Source organism: Calypte anna, chromosome 1, assembly GCF_003957555.1.
Source record: "Calypte anna isolate BGI_N300 chromosome 1, bCalAnn1_v1.p, whole genome shotgun sequence".
In the NCBI taxonomy this organism is placed as follows: Eukaryota; Metazoa; Chordata; class Aves; order Apodiformes; family Trochilidae; genus Calypte; species Calypte anna.
The window spans coordinates 69,489,033-69,509,443 of NC_044244.1; the positions used below are offsets into that span (position 1 = coordinate 69,489,033).

Sequence of the window (20,411 nt, forward strand, 5' to 3'; positions counted from 1 at the left end):
TAGTGTCCCTTAACATAAATGTTGGCCAGTATACTTTCTGCAGCTGTCACATTGCAGCATAAATGCAATTTTTTTTTAAAAAAAGAACAACAGACTTCTTGCAGAACTTCCAAAAACTCGGTATAATTGAAGTTAAAAAAAAAAAAAAAAAGGTTTTTTTCTGGACCAGTGTCTTTTTATTACTATACTCCATTTATGAAAACAGAGAGATAGTTGTTATGCATTCACTATTACTTAATAGATGAGCCAGGAGAAATGCAGTATTGTAAAGAGAGAAAATGTAACCTGGAGCTGCTGTTATTAATTTCACAATCTAAAGAGTAGTAAACAAAGCACAAATATCTGTGAGGGTTCATAGACGTTTCCTTGGTTTGATATGCATTTTTCTGTGACTAAATTTGCTAGTTTGGAACTGCTCACAAGTTGATTATGGATGATCTGGCTGTTCCCTAGATACTTCAGTCTTAGTTCAAGTAGTTTGTTTCACTCAAGTAATAATCTAGTTCACATTTACTGATGCATTCACCAGTTTGTGTTTTATTTTGTGAGTACATCTGATAATTTAAAGTGAGAACAATGTATTACAAAACATCAATAATTTCTTGACATGAATTGTGAATAGCATATATATATATACACACTTATTTTTATTTTTATTTTACTTTGAATGGAGTCCTACATTTATTTCATCAATTTTCAAGTATTTTTTCTTTTAGTAAGGTTAACAAAATGCAGTGTTTGCCCCTTGGCATAACACACAGAGAAAGACAGTGTTTCCTTTTCTTTGATGTATTATTTTTCAAAGTTCTCCAGATTGATTTTAAGTTATTTAATATGGAATTTTGTTCGTACTTCTTCTCCTCCTTGTTTCAGATATGGTAATGGATTGTGAGTTTCCAAATAGATTTTATCATTATCTTGTTTTGTGTGGATTATATGGAGGTAATGGGTAGGAAGGGAAATCCTTTTGGGTCATGTGTATATATATATATATTATTATATTTGTGTATATATATATTTGTATATATATATATATTTATGCAAACAGTCCAAGTAATCAATATATAAGCTTGTACACCACTTGAGTACTTTTCTCTGAAACTTTTCTTTTATTTCTTTGTTATTTCCATTTCACTGAATAGCAGAACATAGTCCTTGATTCAGTAGAAAGATTTTAGATATTTGCACACCTTTATTTCCATTTCTCATTTGTTTTCATAATTCAATTGCAAGCTTTAACTTCACCTGTTCTTTTTAGTAAGATGTGCTTCTTAAATCCAGGCAGATTAGATTGGACAACATAGTTCCTGCTTCAGTGCTGTTTGGTTTGATCTCTTCCAGAATGAAAGTGCTTAGAGAAGGTTTAATATGCCAACTCAATATTTTTTAGGCTTGTTAGATCTTAGTGCTCATTTTCTATGAGGTAGTGGAGAAATTAATCATGTCGAATTTGAAGCTGAAATTTGTCTTATCCATTTTGATTTTGAAAGCAATTAAATGCCTGAGAACTTGACCTACTGTCACTGCATAGTGGCATAAATATCATCTTTTAAAAGAAGTCTAGTTTGGTATGGCTGAAATGGTAACACTTAAAGAATTGTTTATTTTCTTGCATGTGATTTTTTTCTGCTATTTATTTAAAATAGCAACAGCAACAACAATTTTCCTGCAAAGAACCATAATGAAATTCCCAAGTATTAAGGGATTTTTCAGTTTATGATTGCCTTAGGATACAAGATGATGAAATCGATTTAGTTTTTAATATGCCTGTTTATATGGAGTATGATCAATGGAAAAATAGGCAATGAAGTAAAGTTTGAATGGGTTGACTGTATTCTAGGTACATGAGATATGTGAATGTTGCATTTGTTCCTATGCTAAGATGAAGTATTATTTATAAACCACCTGGGACTGTTTTGTTCTCGTTGGTGCACAGGGAATTAAGCAGCAGGAAAAAAGTAAATAATACAAAGTTCTTTCATTCACAATTTGCTCTACTGAATAGGGCCCAACAGGAAAAAAAGAATTTGTAATTAAATTCTGAATTATGGTCTTTATATAGTTCAGCATCTTCTGAATATTAAATGTTTCCTTTTGCAGTTTCAGTTACTACACATTTTATATGAAAAAGATAAAAAATAAGTAGAATAAAAATGCATTTTAAATTCAAGAATTACTTACCTAGTTTCTTTTTCTTTGAGAAAATTAATTTTTAGTCTCTTGCCATGTATAGAGGGAAAATATTCAAGTGATGAAACTTAGCTGGAGCTAGAGTATGTTTTTGATAGGGATGTGGCTTCATGACCAGGTATAATTTTATTTCTCTTTCTGAATGAACGCATAGTTGAAGTAATGTTGTTGCAGTTTTGCAGGATAAATTTCTCTTGAAATTTGGATCAAGAAATTGGATGACAGTGATGTAGTTAATAATGGAAATTCTTTGGTTTTCTAAGGTTAGTTGCACTGTTTAAGACAGAAAAAGGGTGTTCATTGAGTAGCTGACAGAGCCTCTTTTCCATGCAGACCAACTTCATTTTCAGTCCCTTATATGCCGACAACCAAGAGAATCTGGTCGAGGAAGAATTTCTTTACTATAAGGGTTACAGAGCCCTGAACAGGCTCCCCAGAGATGTTGTGGAGTCTCCTTCTCTGGAGACTTTCAAATCCCACCTGGATGCATTTCTGAGTGTCCTGCCCTGGTTTTGGTTCTGCTTTGGCAGGGGAGTTGGACTTGATGATCTTCAGAGGTCTTTTCCAACCCCTGACATTCTGTGATTCTGTGCTGTAGATAACATCTGCTTGTAACTTCCAGGGTTATGAACATGATCTCTACAAATAAGTATTTATTCTGTGAAGTGTTCCATGTATCTTCGTCTCCAGCCAGAACTAGCTCATTCATCTACCTAATCCTGTGTTTAAATAGATGTGAAGATTTCTACTCCAACTATATGGTTTGCAGAAGCAAAAAGATGTTGATTTTCCTGTTTCTTTTAATGATAAATTCTGAAACATTCAAGCTATTTTCTGCTAATATCACTTCTTCTAGTGTATTACATTAAGTTAAATAAATCATCTGCAGTTTTACAAGTTTAGACAAAAGTCTAAATCAAATTTATTACAAATTAAATAATGGAGGTTATGTATTAATTGATGTGAAAAACTTACATTGTTTGACAGAATGTAAAATGAAGTGTATAATTAAAAAATATATTAATTTAGATAAATAACAGAGCTTACAGCATGAAATGAAGTCTGAAGCTGAAACTGTTACATTTAACCGTGTTAATAGTTTTTTTTCCAGTCTTAACAGATGAAATTACAAACCAAATCATTCTTCTATACATCCTTTCATTTGCTCAGCTTCTGAGTGGTTGGGAGCAAGTAACTTATCAGGAAATAGTTATCTATGGTCCATTATTTGATGTAATGTTCTGTAATGGAAGATCAGAGTGAAAACAAAAGTACCTACAGAATATATGGAACATTCAACTGCAGGGAATTGGATGGTCATGTACTACAGAACCAACAACAGAGTACATTTTCAGAAATTAGTTTTAAAAAAAAAATAATGTGTTTTTCTTTCAAGTGTGAACGCTTACAAGCTGGCTAATCACCTTAATTGCTACTTTCAAAATGCTTTCTATGTGTAAAAAAGAATATTAGCAGAAATAAATTCAGAATTATGCACATACGCATAATCTAAAAAGAATCTAAAAATTGAGTAAAAAAAAAAAAAGGGTATGAGTAACTGAAGAAGCAGAGTTTAGCTGCTACTTCAGCTAAAGGAAAGATTAGTTTGCCAGATACTGTGTTTGGTGGAAGGGACATGCATCATCTTTCCATTATTGTTACTCATTAAAAACAATACTTGTAAAAGAAGTATTCAAAGGAATTTACAAGTATTCACAGAGAACTGATTTATGAAACAAATTAATGTATTTTTAAGCAATTTTTTTGTTTTGTTTTTAATGTATATACATTGATTATAATTAAAATGTCAGTTATATTAGCTTCTGAGACTGTGAATAACATAGGCTATCTTTTCTGTAAAATCTGAGCTCCAGTTTCTTCTTGTAAGTATAGTTTTTGAGCCACTCAACAAAACAGCAAAGGCCACACTTGTGGAGCTTTAAATGTTTTTTTTATCTCAGGTCCTTTGTAGATGGAATATAAAAGCATGTTGTGTAACGCAATAAATTGTATGGGATGGAACCATGTGTTTTCCAAGTAGGAAAAATGTATGTTAGTGATCTATTTAGCACATTTATATCCATATGGCATACTTTTAGAACTGGTTACTTACCTAACTGTTCTTTCAATTCCTGCATTGTTTGTTAATTTTCGTACTCTTGGAAATTCTTGCTGTTTGAAGTAGGTAGGCTTGAAAAAAACTAAAACTATGAAGATGCCTCAGTTTCAGAGTTCACTCCATTTATTTTTGTTTTGAGGTCATATGAAATGGTTCTTTGCTGTTGCTATAATTGTTTCTAAAGCATGTAGACATATTTGTTTTGGGAGTTCCTTTTCCCACACAAAAACTTTATATATACAGAATGTATGCAAATCACCACTACAAAGTTTGCATCTCACAGTTAAGATGCAGAGATCCAGAGGACGAGGGGGAGGGGTAAGCCAACCAACCTCCCATTCTCTTCCATAGAAATAATTTCTTTGTGGAGTTTGCCTCCCTCAGGAGCTTCCTGATGCTTGGATATTTGGTCACGTGTAATTGGATTGTGGCTCTTTCTGAATACTGTTTTCTCCTTTTGACAGCATGGGGTAACCTTGGAAATGTGCTCAAGAGCCAGAGCAAGATTTCTGAAGCTGAGAGCGCCTATAGAAATGCCTTGTACTACCGCAGCAACATGGCTGACATGCTTTATAATTTGTAAGTATGTGTGGCTTCCCTGAGGTTGGATTATCTGTTGTGAATTAAAGTATTGATTTACTTGCTGAAAACGGAGGTGAGGTTAGCTGTTGCTTTGTAATAGTTGTTTCATTAACTGTGTTTCTTAATAGGGTAGGCAGGGCCTTTTCTTGGTCAATGTTATCATATATTCGTGTATTCGGTGTGGAGAAGGTAAACTTAAAATTCTGTTTGCTTTAAAAGAACCAAAAAAACCCAAATCAACCAAAGCCTCACGCTAAACAAAGTATAGATAGATAAGATGATAATGGTAGCACTCAGTCTGCTTCTGCTAAAATACCCAGGTGTTATTTAGACTTTTCTTTAGAGTCTGAATAACACTTGATGGGAGGATTGGTTGTAAGCATTTCTTAGCATAAGCCAATGCCCTTCAGTTAGCTCCAGAGGTCTGAAAAGGTAAAATAGCAAATTACTTTTCTCCTGTGACTGACTCCAGAGCAGTGTAGGTTCAAGAAAGCTTCATTACTAGAATCCCACTGTAGATGGAAAAGAGAATAAATACCACGATCATCAAAGTAATTACACAGTGTAATGGCGTATGCAGAGAACCAAATCCAGGTGACTGCCATTCAGTAGGTAGTAGGTTGAAAACAAAGTCCCGTGTGTGGTAGAAAAGTACAAGTGTAAGAAGAACAATGCATCCAAAAATGAAATGCAAGTAGTAAGCCTCTTTAAATAAATGAATAAGCAATTAACATTCTGCCTGTAAGTCTAGTTTAAAATAGTAATTTATAATATCTGAAAATTAAGTTTAGCATAATAGGGTTTTTCTTCTTTTTTTGTCATTTAACAAAGAATAAGTTGCCCATTTCATTAATTTGCCTTCCAGGTAGACATGCTGACAACTCAATTTAATGATAGAATTTATCTTCCAAAATGAAATTAAGATCTCAAAATATGTGTATTTTTAATCATTACACAATAATACATGCACACACGTGCATATTTTTTTGTCTCATAGGCAATGCAGAGTGTGAAAAGCATGTTTTTAAGAAAAAAAGTCCTGCTTACATTTAAAATACAACTTCTGAGTGCAGCAGAAGATTGTAGGAAAAAAATGACAAGGTTGATAAACCTTAATTTGTTGTACATCATTTATTTTGGGAATAAAATTTATAACTATTAGAATTTATTTAATGTTTATAAAGTACTTTTGCCTCTTACTCACTCACTGTGTCATAGAGAGAAATTGAAGTTAGTACCAGGGCAAGAAGAGGTTAGGGCTTGGGCAATAAAGACAGAATTATAAAAGAAATCAGATTTTATCAGTTGTGCTGTTCTCAGAACAAGCTGCTAATCTTCCATTTGTACATAGATACACAAAATATATGCCTACAAACCTTCAGTTCTGTTGAACATTTATTGGAATTCTACTGAACTGTGTAAAAGACATTTGATTGAAATGCTGTTTGGATCATACAGGTCTTATAAAGTTACCTTACATATACCTGTGAAACTAAACAACATATTCAGGGATAAGTGATTGCTATACAGTATGTGTATTTGTATGTATATGCAAAAAAGGATCTCTAATTCTAAACCTTTCTACTTCTATCCTGTATGCAATATAATACTCTATTGTACTTTAAAAAAAAACCAAAACAAAGCAAAAATCAAATAAAAAAATCCCACAACAAAACCTCACAGGAACATTAGTTATTTAACAGAAATTGAAAAATCTTGCATCATTTTTTCGTAGTCGTTCCCTGCATGTGATATCTGGCTTGAAAACTTGCTGGTGAATGGAGTGGGCTTTGATATTACGAGACCACAAATGAATCAGTTATTTTAAGCATAAATTCTGAAAACTCTGAAGAGTTCTTTTGCAAGTTCAGTCACGCAGTGCTATGGGATCCTTGTACAAAATAATATTTTAATGGAAAAATGCATCTTGTATGTGCTTACAAGAGGCCAGGTAGATTTGCTTTTTCTTATTCTTTAGTTTGTGCCTTTAAAACTGAAGCTGTCATTTAGCAGAAGTTTAGGAAAATGCACACTTACAGTAATTTCTAATTAATGTATTTTGACCATAATATATTCTAAGTCCATTGTAGTCTCACATGCTCTTTTTTTTTTTCCTTAGTATTTATGCCATATATGTGGTACAAATTAATTGGCATGTGCAACCCAGTGTTCAGTCATGGCAATAATATATTTAAGTGCTGTCTGATCAATTAGCACATTATTAAGTATGAACTCACAACTTTTAATGGGTAACTACCAAAGAGATAAACTACCTAAACAGAAGCATTTGATAACTCTCTTTCCTTCTCTTTCAAGAAACTAAAATGTGATGTTGGCTTAGCAGTTGGTTATTGATGTATTAAAACCTAGATAACTTAACAGATTTGATGAATGTGTGATTTCAGCCAGAAATTTTTATTTTCTGACTGTTATGCCTAATGCCTCTGAGTGACAGCTACTTACCTCATTTAGAACAATTTAAACTGCATTAATCTGGGTTACATAGCTGCATAATCTCTATTTGAAGATATGTCTAAGTCTGAACCTGTCATGTCCCATAGTGTTCAAACATGTCAATTCTGTTACCTTAAATAAATTCCTAAACTTCTGGAGACGAGCAGAAAAAAAAATTGGGTTTATTTTTATTTATTTTTATTTATTTTTTAAAAGAGGGGGGAAAAAGAAAGCTCTTGGTAAGATTAATGCTGGTGATTCATCAATACTTTAGGTATGCCTTATAAAGGATTTGTTCTGATGACATTTTCTTAGTTCCAAAGAAGTATAAGTGAAACTTATGCATAGTTTATACCTCGGGCTGGCTTCTGACCCTACCTGTCTTGAAGATGGGATCTGTAGCTTGGAATTTAGGAAGCTTGAGCTCAGGTTAAGAGCTTGAATTCTTGTTTGGAAGCTTGTTTTTTGAAACTCTCCTTGAAAAAATCAGAGGGTAAGCACCTGGCAACTCTGAAAGCATTTGAGATTTTCATAGCAATTTCAGCGCAGAGAGGACTTCAGTTGTTTTATACTGGAGATGGAGAATGTATTACAGTATGAGTTTAACAAGGTAGTTTGTACTTTAAAACTACATATAAAGTGGCTTGCTATAAATAACTTCTGACATCTTGAGACTGCACTGCAGGTAATTTTACAAATAAATCTCAAAGCCAACATCTCAAAGCTATGTAACACTGCTGATTTCAGCTAGAATCCACAGGGTAGTCAATTAGCAGAAACTGATGTCTCTTGCCATGCTGTGTTTTTTAAAAAAACAAAACAAAACAGAAATTCATGCATTTTAATACTATGAAGTATCAAGGACAGAGCTGTAGGCGTAGTTTTGTCTTCCAAAGTAGACATTGTTCAGTAGGTTAAAAAGTTTTTTGATTACTTTGGCTTTACCATTATTGTTGCCTTACAATTGGTACCTAATGGTTTTTTTGGTTTGTTTTGTTGTTTTTTTTTTAGTTATTGTTCCAAATTGCTTCTATTTAATGCCTAAAGTAAAATTGTTAATCAGTCAAAAGATAGTTTTGCATGTATTATTTCACTTGTATTTAGGCCTCACTCTGCTTGGAGTAGTATCTATCAGTATCTATCAGTACGCTATCCCACCCTGATTTTCTCAACTAATTTGAAGAGTGTTTGCAGTCTTTGATAAATATTGAATATGCCTTTGAATTGCACTAATCAGTTTAAATGTTGTAATTTTGGAGTATACAATGCCCTAAAAAGGAAAAATTTTGACCAAACAGCTCTCCCTTTGCTTCTCTCACAAAATATCTCATTTTGTCTATAGTGATATAGGGCTGTGTTTATTATACAAATAATTTAATTTATTTGCATAAATTCAATGTATGACTTTTCATAAACTTTACTGGGGCAAACAAGGTATTATGTCAGTAAATGTGAAAATTTTTTTAGATTTCTGTTAGGTAAAGTCTTCAATAGTAGCTGAAATTTTAATTCTGTAAAGTCTTGGATTGTAGAAGCATTTTATATGCAATGTTTAACGCCACATCTTTGCGTAAACATCAATATGAACAGAGCTCTTCTTTGTCTGTTGTTAACAATCAAAATTGTTTTCCCTCTGTTTCTGCCTTTTAAGAGAGCTAGCACAAAAATCTACATGGCTGAGTTAGCAGAGACAAAAAGCACTAAAAGCAGGGTGACCTACTAACCCGTGTTAAACTATATTTGAACCTGCTCCAAAGTTGCTACACTGCTTCATGTAGTAGGAAACAAGTCGAGGTTATAGTTCCTTTCCCTTGATAGACCAGAAGATTTTTTAATGCAGAATGTTGAGTTAAAAAACAGAAGAGGATGTGTCACCTGTTGTCTAAGTACTTGATTATTTTTTTCTCAGATGTGAACACAAATTTGTTACAAACCTGCTTGAAGTCAATCTCTGCTGGCTAGCTTTTCTCTGTCAAAGATAATGGCTGAAATTTGTGTCTTCTTTTTAACCAAAGTTGTCTTGAAAAATCCTTACTGTTTTGTGAGATTGGCTCCTGAGGGAGCACCCAAAGGTCACTTTGGTGACTGGTGATGTCTGGCAGTGCAGAACTCAGCTTCAGGGCTCTTTGCAGGATCTGTATGAAGTACATAATTTGGTATAACATTGAGACCTGAAGTAAATTCAGTGACCTAACTAATCAATTACATGCCTCCATATTAGAAATAGTGATGGTTCATAGTCCTTAGAAAAACTTTATTCATTTTATAAATTAGGAAAGTAATTGTTGGACTCCAAACTGAACGGGAGACATTGATGTTATGTTTCTTACAGGCCCCTCTTGTAAGTTCTCTCCAGCTCTTATCCTCCACTGCCTTCCCGGGGCATGTGAGGGGAAGTAAATACCACATTTGAAGACTGCTGGCATGGCACACCACACCACTGTCCTGTGTCCAAAGGAGGGAGAAAGGCAGGAGCAATGCTATTTCTCTCACACAGGTGCTAAGAGAGCCCTGCCTCTGTTAAAACTGCAGAGTTGTGAGAGTTGATGCAATGCTGAAATGGTAATAACAACATCTGGGACTTCCCAATAACAGGGAAAAGAACAGGAGCATATTTGCTGATCACTCTCCTTGCATTTAGAAAGCTGTTCCCTAGAACTGAGAGATCATGACAGAGTTTTGAATGTATTAGCTGAAAGACTAGAGGTTGTTTTGAGGGCAGTTTTTTCGTTTTTTGTTTTTGGTTTTTTTTTAAATTAATGGAGTTATGGATGACTGGGCTTAGTGAGGGACTGGCCATTCTGTGTTAGTGCCTACTGAATATGTTGCAGTTCCTACTGAATAAAAAAGTAGGATTTCTGTTCTAATTATGTATTTACTAACAAGATGCTATTGGAAAACATTAAACCTATTCCGTGTTTGTACTGCTCCTTAATGACTGGCTTTCTTGTTATTGGAGCCTAGTTGTATCCTCTTGCAAATGGTAAGCACTCATTTGATTGAGTACCTAAGTGGCTTGTTTACTTAAAAACCAAACCAAAACAGAAAAACCTTAATTAAAGACCAGAATTAATGATCTCATGCACTGGGATGCTGTAGCATCCATACCTGTCTTTCTACCCACCAGTTTTGCAAATTACAGTAGAAGAGTAGCCTTAGGTGAAGCATATCCTCCACTGCTCTGTGGCTGGAGACGTATCTGTGACAGGAGTACAGAGGATTTTTGCCAGCATAGCATCTAGGTAAATATAGTTCTTTATAGATAATGGGAATCAATGGGATGTATGTAGCTTGAGGCACATGTGAAGTGCAATTGTGGCAAAATAATAGCTAACAGGCCCTAAATTAGCTGTTATCAACCAGTAAACAAAATTGATTAAACTATTTCAAAATTAAAAATTGAAACTGGCTTGAAAACTTTATAAAGATTTCACTGAAAAACATGTTTACCTTTATGACTGTTAACAGTTACTGTTCATTGTACGTGGTCCGCTTATGCCAGTTTTACTCATTGAGGAGTTTGCTTTGTAAGTAGACCAGCTGACTTTAATAGGACTACACCAGGAAAAAAAAAATATATAACTTGAGAAAAAACATTGGGCTGTGTACTGGCTGTATTTTATGACTGCTTTTTGGTCCCTGAAAACAGTTTTGTGCCATCAGTATTCAGTGATTTTAGATCAAAACCAAGGCAGAGAAAGAAGCCAGGAGGATCTTCCAAGCTCTTGGTCAGGCAAGATAAGTAAAAGTTGACGGCTTAAAGAATGCAGGATGGTTACAAAGAACTTATCTCTTTTTGTCTTTTCCTGCACATATTTAAATTAGCAATTCTGTCTATAGAAATGAAGTGCATCATTTTTAGATAGCCAGAACTTCTTTCTAATTTGTTTTCTTCTTTTTCTTCTTGCTATTAGATAAACAAGATTCTGAGCCAGTTCCTAAAGCACTGGGTAAAGTCTGTTACTCTTGCAAGGAGTCAGCATGTATCCTCCATTTCATAAATAATTCACAGTCCATTGACAAATTAGGTAGAAGCAATGCAGTAAAAAAACCTCTTGATGTAAAATTGTTCCAGAATATTGCTATGGTGAAAGTTAGAATTTGTCTTCTAATTAATCCTAAACTAATTCTTAGACAATTTATAGCCATTTACTTTGTCTCCTATGGCTTAAGTAGCTCTTTCTTTTCTAAGTAATTTCATCCTTTTGTATTTACAGAGAGAAACATCATTCTTCCACGGCACTTGTCTTACTAGGCTAAAGAAGCCATTTACTTCCTCCACACTGTCCCTTGATCTGATATACTTCACATTTTCCCAGCTAGTTACAGAATCATCAGTATAAAATCATAGAATGGTTTGAGTTGGAAAGCACCTTAAAGATCATCTTGTTCCAACTCCCCTGCCACAGGCATGGACATTTCCCACTCAACCAGGTAGCTCAAAGCCTCATCCAACTTGGCCTTGAACGTTTCCAGGGAAGGGGCATTCATTTTCCCTGGGTAACCCATTCCAGTCTCACCACCCTCAGACAAGACTTTCTTCCTAATGTCTAATCTAAATCTACCCTCTTGCAGTTTGAAACCATACCCTCTCATTTTATATATAAAATATATCCTATTAATATATATTTTTATAAGGTATATTAAAATATATCATATCTACCTATCTATCTATATTTATATCCTATATTATAGTCCCTTGTAAAGTCCCTCCCCATTCTCCATGTTGCCAACAGAGATAGTAAACAGTCCTGGTCCCAGTACCAACCTCTGAGGAATGCCTCTTGTTACTGATCTCCACTTGGACACGGAGCCATTGACCACTACACTTCAGGTGCAACCGTCCAGCCATATCTTTCCAATTTGGAGAACAGAATGTCAAATGCTTCACATAAGTCTAGATATAAGACTTCAGTTGCTCTTACCTTGCCCACCAGTGCTGTTGACCCATTATAGAAGGCCACCAAATTTGTTGGTCTTGATTTCCCTACTTCACAAGGATATCTGCTGCCTTCCTGGGGCCAGGATAAGGGACGTCATGAGTAAACTTCCAAGCCTGGTGAGGCCTTCTGATTACTACTCCCTTTTGGCCTTCCAGGTGGGTAGCAATGAATTGGTATCAAGAACTACAAAAGCAGCCATGAGAGATTTCAGGGCCCTGGGGCAACTAGTTAAGCGTCATCAGACATGCAAGTTGTGTTCTTCTCCCTCCCCCTAAGTGATGGCTAAGCCATCCTCCCTCAGTGATGGCTGAGGCAAGTATCAGGAAGAGCTGACAGGTTATTTCATGGCTTAGGGACTGGTGTAAACTGCAGGGCTTTGGGTTCTTTTATCATGGATCAATATATACATCACCAAGCCTGCTGGCAACAGAAGGGGTACACCTATCTCAGCATGGGAAAAGGATCTTCTCTCAGGAGTTAGCAGGCCTCATTGTGAGGGCTTTAAACTAGGCTGGAAGGGGTAGGGGGATAAAGCCAGGCTCACTGTGGACAAGCTTAGGGATGGCCTTCTGTCTGCCATCCCACTTGAGGTGGAAATCAGTAATAAAGGGTTTGCACCAGTGTTGCAATGTACCGGGCTGAATGAAGACCAGAAGGACCCCCATTCCCCTAAGGTGGGGCCAGCAGGCTCAGCACGTAGCATGGGGAACAAACAGGAGGAGTTAGAGATCTATGTGAGATCAAGGGGCTATGATCTAGTGGCAATTTCAGAGACATGGTGGGACACATACATGAGCTCACATGACTGGAATGTGGTCATGGATGGTTATTTTTCCTTTTTAGGAAAGGCAGGGCAGCAAGGAGAGGTGGGGGAGTTGCTCTTTACCTAAGAGAGCAACTTGAGTTCTGTCCAGGGGTAGATGAGGAACAAGTTGAGAGTTTGTGGGTTAGAATTAAGGGTCAGGCTGATGTGGGGGGTACTGTGGTGGGTGTCTATTACAGGCACCTGATCAGAATGAGGAAGCTGATGAAGCCTTCTACAGGTAGCTGGCAGCAGCCTCGCTGTCACAGGTTCTTGTGGGAGATTTTAACTCCCCAGATATTTGCTGGAAGGGGCTCCTCAGCACCCATTCACAGTCTAGGAGGTTCCTCCAGTGCATTGCTGACAACTTCTTGATGCAATTGGTGAAGGAGCCAACTCAGAGTGGAGCGTTGCTGGATCTTGTCCTGAACAGCAAGGAGGGCCTTGCTGAAGCAGTGAAGATTGAGGGCAACCTTGTCTGCAGGGACCATGAGATGGTGGAGTTCAGGATCTTATGTGGTAGAAACAGGATCCCAAGTAGAATCATGACCCTGAACTTCAGAAAGGCCAACTTTGCCCTCTTTAAACAATTTCTGGGAGAAGTCCTATGGGACAGGGTACTAGAAGGTAAAGGGACCCAAGGTGGTTGGTTAACATTCAAGGACCACTTCTTCCAAGCTCAAGACCATTGCATCCCAGTGGGAAGGAAATCAAGAAAGGGAACTAGGAGACCAGTGTGGTTAAACAGGGAACTGCTAGACAAATTAAAATGGAAGATGAGAACCTATAGATTTTGGAGGGAAGGGGTGACCACTTGGGAGGAATATAAGACTGTTGTCTGAGAATGCAGAGAGGCAACTATGAAAGCTGAAGCCTCCTTGGTATTAAACCTTGTTTAAGGACAAGATTAAATCTAGAGGTTAAGGACAACAGGAAGGGCTTCTTCAAATGCACAGCAGATAAAACTAACAGTAGAGGCAATGTAGACCCAGTACTGAATGAGGTGGGTGCCCTGGTGAGAGAGGATACAAAGAAAGCAGAATTGCTGAACACCTTCTTTGCCTCTGTGTATACAGCTGGAAGATGTCCTCAGGAGCCCCAGGCCCCTAAGGCTGCTGAGTTAAAGGATGGGTCAGGGTAAAGGATGAGTTTGCCTTGGTTGACAAGGGCTGGGTTGAGGATCAGTTAATGAGTCTGGACATCCATAAATCCATGGGTCCTGATGGAAGTGAAGTGAGAAGAGGTTGTCCCTGCTTTCTTGATGCCCAACCCTCATATATTTATGTACATTAACTAGATCCTCTCAGTCTTCTCCTCTCCAGACTAAAAATCTCCAGGTCTCTCAGCCTTTCTTCATAAGGCAGGTGTTCCATTCCCTTAGTCGTCCTCGTAGCCCTCCATTGTACTGTCTCAAGTAAATCCCTGTCCCTCTTGAAGTGGGGAGCCCAGAACTGAATGCAGTATTCTCGTGAAGTCTCACTAGGGCAGAGTAGAGGGAGAGGAGAATCTCCCTTGACCTGCTGGGTACACTCTCCTTAATGCACCCAAGGACACCACTGGCCTTCTTGGTCACAAAGGCACATTGCTGTCCCATGGATGACTTGTACACCAGGGCTCCCAGGCCCTTTTCCTTGGGGCTGCTCTGTAGCAGATTGCCCCCTAACCTGTACTGGTGCATTTTGTTATTACTTCCCACATGCAGGACTCTACACTTGTTTTTTTTTTGAACCTCATTAGGTTCTTCTTAGCCCAGCTCTCCAGTCTGTCCAGATCTTGCTGAATGGTTACACAGCCTTCAGGTGAATCATCCAGTCCTCCCAGTTTTGTATCATCAGCAAACTTACTGAGAAGACGCTCTGTCCTATCATCAAGGTCATTTGAAAAAGATGTTGAACAGGACTGGACCCAGAATTGATCCCTGGGGATCTCCACTAATTACAGGTCTCCAGCTGGATTCTGAAACTAAGAAAGGAACTAATTTTTGCCTCAGAGGTTTGAGAGTCTGTAGATGAGGAAGCACAGACCCCATCTTACCTTGCCTGTTGCTTACTTCAATCCTAACAATCAGTTGGAGAGAAATAGGTTATCTGAGGAATAATGGAGACTATCAAAAAGGGCCTGAACAAACAGATGCCAAAGAAATTAAAGGAGGTCACGGACTTTCATTGTCGATTTCACTCCATCTGATTCTGTCTGTGCCCCTCTGTTCTGTAGGTAGTCAGCTCATTTCTTGCAAGCTTAGCTGGCTGTGGTAATTATGCAGCTATTAGTTCTCAGCTTATGACAGCAAAATTTACTGTACAACCACGGTCAGTTTGATTGAAGGGTGTTTTGCAGTTCTCTAGTTGAACTGACATAACAAAAGTTATATTTCAGATTTTGTCCTTAATGTATCTTTATAAAGATGCTTAAGTTTTAATGGTCTCAAAGTAATTTTGAGTATCTTTGATGAAAATTCTCTAGTTGGAATGTAGTAAATGCTAAAGCATATGAAAATAAGATGGAGGAGGCATGATGAACTTTCCTGTCATGGTTTTGACTTCTGTTCTGAAGTGAGACTCTAAATGAAACTCCAATGAAAAAAAATACGCATATCTGTGGCAGAATAATCCATACTTCATGTATTTCTGAAGAAGGAAAGAATATATAATGAAACTTCCATTTGAAGCTTGTTGAAGATTTGTTAGTATGAGTTGATGGACTGAAGAGGGAGTTGACATTTCACAGGCAGTATTAATTTAGGCAGTAGCTAAATTTGAAGTGTTCAGTATAGTTTTAACTGCATCTTGGGAGTTACTAGACAGAGGTTGGTGAGCATATTTATATGCCTGCATTTTGTTTGAGCTTAAAGCTAGAGAGGATCTGATTTTTTTTCATCTTGGAAGTGGAATATGTCTGCTCTTTAAGCACTTCCAATATTCACTGTAAATTCAGGAATGCTTTGCTAATTTAATGTGACTTGCATAACTTTTTAGCTATTTAAGTAACTATTTATACCTTCACCAGTTATCTCTCAGAAGTATCCCTCCCTCAGTGTTAATTAGATTAATCGAACAGATTAATCTAATAGATGAAATTTAAAAAATTCTTCTTTAAGCCTTTTCTAAAACTAGAACTAGAACCTCATAAATCTAGTAATTTTTGTACTACCAGAAGCCACAAGGAAAGACAGTGATGAGTCAAGACCAATTTCACAAGAAGAGGCAGTTTCATGCCTTGTCAAGGTTTTTTAGATTGTATAGAGTTTTTTCCTTCTTTTTCTTCTATCAAACCTTATAACAAATAGAAATAAAATACTAATTATTTGCTGTAATTGGGCACTCCATCTTGCATGTGCACAGCTTGGGTTTATATATCTTGTATATCTTGAAGTATCAAATAATCAATTAAGGGTGCCAGTACTAGAGCATGTAGTGAAAGCAGAAGATAAATTTGATAATAATTATAAATAAAAAGTCTTTTAAGTCAAATAGCACAAATGTCATACACTTACCAAAGTGATTATTGTTTTTTTTAATTTAAATTATAAATCTTTGTTATTTTAATACATTTGCATACACGTCTTTCAGTCTCATAAAATTTTGGGAACTGTAATTCTTTGAGTATTCATTTAAGCATAAAATTAGGAATTCATATCAATGATGGCCAGACCACTGATTTATCAGAAATTTGTGGATGGCTAGTGTCATTTATAAATCACAAGAATGTTTGTCTTAAAAGCTTTAAATAAAGCTCACAAACTATGAAACTAACTGAGAACTGGAAGTATTTGGTATCATTTTTGATACCTTTTCAGCTATTAAATTTGTTCAGACCATAAAGAAGACATGAAAAAATTGAACTGATGTAGATACCTAGCCATGCAGTGAATAATCTAGTGAAATTATCCAACAAGGACAGGTTGAGTTAATATATGTGAGGTGTTATGTGGTTAACTTTGTTTTGCTTTAGAAAAAGATCTGCTTATTTGAAGTCAAGAAAAGACAACAAGCTAAAAAACATCAGTGACTTAGTTACAAATGACTCCACTATATTCCATCCGCTTAAAAAGTCTCACAGTCTACCATTTTCTCATCTTAGTAAATCTGGTCAAAACTACTGCTTTTACTATCTGCTTTCTTAAAACTATGTAGATGCACTTGATGTCTATGAATTAATCCCGTTTTCAGACAAAATAATTTCCCCACAGAATTGTTAGTAACATGCAGAGTTGTTACATATCTGAAATACAGGTCAGCATATTTTTCTTCATAACCTTATTTTTGTTTTCAATATTTATTTTGAAGTTACTCTTTGCAGTAACCTCCCTCTCTTTTTTTTTCTGTCCTTATGCAGAGGATTACTACTTCAGGAAAACAGCAGGTTTTCGGAGGCATTGCATTACTACAAACTGGCAATTGGTAGCAGACCCACACTAGCTTGTAAGTATTTCAGCCATACAAACTTGCATAATATTGACTATTGTTTTTCAAGGAAATCTTTTTACTCTTATTACACTTTGTTATTTTTCAGAAATTTTTCATTTGGGAAGCAAAAGGTGAAATTGTGCAATTTTCAGATGAAAACAAGCATTTCTTAGTCAACAACTATATTTAATGTGGTTCGGGGAAGAAGCAGATAATGATTTGACACTGGCGAGCACCAGTAGAACCTAACTAAAATGCTTCTAATCTGGAGTGGTAATCCATAGAGCCATCTGCCAAATTTTCCAGCTCCTGTTTTCTCTTTCTTACAGGCAGTCCCTGATTTTTTTTTAATATGAGTGAATAATATAAATATATTTGAAGTTCTTTCGTTTTTACTTTCTTGCCTAGGGGAAATGGGAAATAAACCATAAAATGTTGCCGTTTATTTGTTCAACATTAAGTTTGTTTCGAAATTAAGTTTGTTCAAAATTAATCTTTTTAAGATTGCTGACTTTTTTGTATGTTAATTACTGAATCTTCTATGAATGTCTATATACATGTGTATATGTATAAACATATGCAAATATTTTTGCAACATTTTAAACAATGAATCTTGATCCTTTCCCTTCCCTTCCCTTCCCGTCGCCAGTTTCTCCTTTTCTTTTCTCAGAACTTCTACCTCTTATATGTTCCTTCTTTCTCTAGTGATCGATCTAAGCCAAATTAGATAACCATGAGATTTTTTTCATCTATTATTTTGACATAAATCAAAGATTAGATAAAACATAGTCTAAACCCACTAAATTATTTCCCGTTTTTACAGCTGCTTATTTAAATACTGGTATCATCCTGATGAACCAAGGGAAGACAGAGGAAGCCAGGAGGACTTTCCTGAAATGTTCAGAGATCCCTGATGAAAATTTGAAAGATCCTCATGCTCATAAAAGCTCTGTTACTAGCTGTCTTTATAACTTAGGAAAACTTTACCATGAACAAGGACACTATGCGGTAAGACTCCAGATTTGTGTATAGTATCATGATAAAATCTTTATACATACATAATATCTGTTGCTTCCATCCAAACTTTAAAAAGATATGAGAGATACAAATTGATCGAATTTCACCAAATCAAGTTTAGCATCCTCTACAGAGCATGTCAATTCTCTGCAGCCACGGGTGTGATTATGTTAATTAGCAGAGCAATTTTCCGGTGTCAGAGTCAACCATTAGCAATGGTCACATCTGATCTGGGGAAGATTATGGAGTGATTCATCATCACCGAGTAGGTGCAAGACAAACAGTGGATCAGGCCCAGCCAGCATGGGTTTATGAAAGGCAGGTCTTGCTTACCAAGCTTATCTCCTTCTACGACCAGGTGGTTTGCCTAGTGGATGAGAGTGAGGATGTGGAGGTTGTCTTTCTGGACTTCAGTAAAGCCTTTGACCCTGTCTCCCACAGTGTTCTAGAGAAGCTGGCAGCTTAGGGCTTAGACACATGTACTCTTTGCTGTGTTAAAAACTGGCTGGATGGGCAGGCTCAGAGAGTTGTGGTGAATGGAGTTAAATTCAGTTGGCGGTCCATCACCAGTGGTGTCCTGCAGGGCTCAGTTTTGGGAACAGTCTTATTTAATATCTTTTCTAATGATCTGGGTGAAGGGATTGAGTGTATCCTCAGTAAGTCTGCAGATGATATAAGTTGGGAAGGAGCATTGGTCTATGTGAGCATTCGAAGGCTTTACAGCAGGACCTGGACAGGCTGGGTCAGTGGGTCAGGGTCAACTGTATGAGGTTCAGCCAGGCCAAGTGTTGGGTCCTGCCCTGCACCTGGGCCACAACAATCCCAGGCCATGCCTGGGGAAGAGTGGCTTAAAAGCTGCCCAACAGAGAAGGACCTGAGAGGTTGACAGCTGGCTGAATATGAGACAGCAGTCTTCCCAAGTGGCCAAGAAGGCCAACAGCATCCTGATCTGCATCAGAAATAGTGTGGCCAGCAGGACTAGGGAGCTGAGTGTTCCTCTGTACTTGGTGCTAGTGAGGCTGCACCTTGAATACCACGTTCAGTTTTGGACCCTTCAAAACGACACCAAGGTGCTGGAGCATGTCCAGAGAAGACCAATGAAGTTGGTGAAAGGTTCGGAGCACAAATATTCTGGGGAGCAGCTGAGGGAACTGGGATTGTCTAGTTTGGAGGAGACTGAGAGGAGACCTCATTACCCTCTACAACTACCTGAAAGGAGGTTGGAGTGAAGTGGGTGTTCGTCTCTTCTGCCAAGTAACTAGTGTTAGGGTGAGAGGAAACGGGCTCAAGTTGCACCAGGGGAAGTTTTTGGATATTGGATTGGATATTAGGAAAAATTTCCTTATGTTCAGACATTGGCAGAGGCTGCCCAGGTAGGTAGTTTAGTCATCTTCTCTGGAGGCTTTTAAAAAATATATGGACATAGCATTTGCAGACATGGTTTAGTTGGCTGGTGGTGGTGGGTTGATGGATGGAATTGATGATCATGGAGTTCTTGTCCAGCCTTAGTGAATCTAGATAATTCTATGTGATAATTAATTCTCTTTTGCCTTCTTCCAATGGCTGGTAGGCAAAGGATATAGCCTGATAACAGACCAGCTCACCTAAAATGTACTGGCTTTTTCATAAAGTCCATCTTACTTTGAGTCTCCGAAAATCAGGCCTAATTGGAATAATTAAAAACTTGAGTCTTTAAAGACATCCCTTTATGTGCTATTCTCAAATAACTTCACCTAAGTGCTGAAGTGGGTTCAATATTTCTTAACATAATGGCAGACTCTACTCAAGCCATCCCATCTCATTTATGTGTGCAAATCACAGAATCATGGAGTGGTTTAGGTTGGAAGAGACCTCCAAGACCATCCGGTCCAACCTTTGACCAACTATTAAACTATGTC

General features: G+C 36.9%; 1 protein-coding gene across 1 annotated transcript in view; it reads left to right on the plus strand.

Moving 5' to 3' along the window:
* Nucleotides 1–20,411, plus strand: part of TMTC2 (transmembrane O-mannosyltransferase targeting cadherins 2) — a 248,807-nt gene that overhangs the window by 160,734 nt on the left and 67,662 nt on the right. Inside the window, exons 4-6 of the mRNA XM_030456167.1 lie at nt 4,774–4,888; nt 17,426–17,511; nt 18,320–18,504. Of these exons, the coding sequence (XP_030312027.1) occupies nt 4,774–4,888; nt 17,426–17,511; nt 18,320–18,504 (386 nt within the window). The remainder of the gene's footprint in view (nt 1–4,773; nt 4,889–17,425; nt 17,512–18,319; nt 18,505–20,411) is intronic.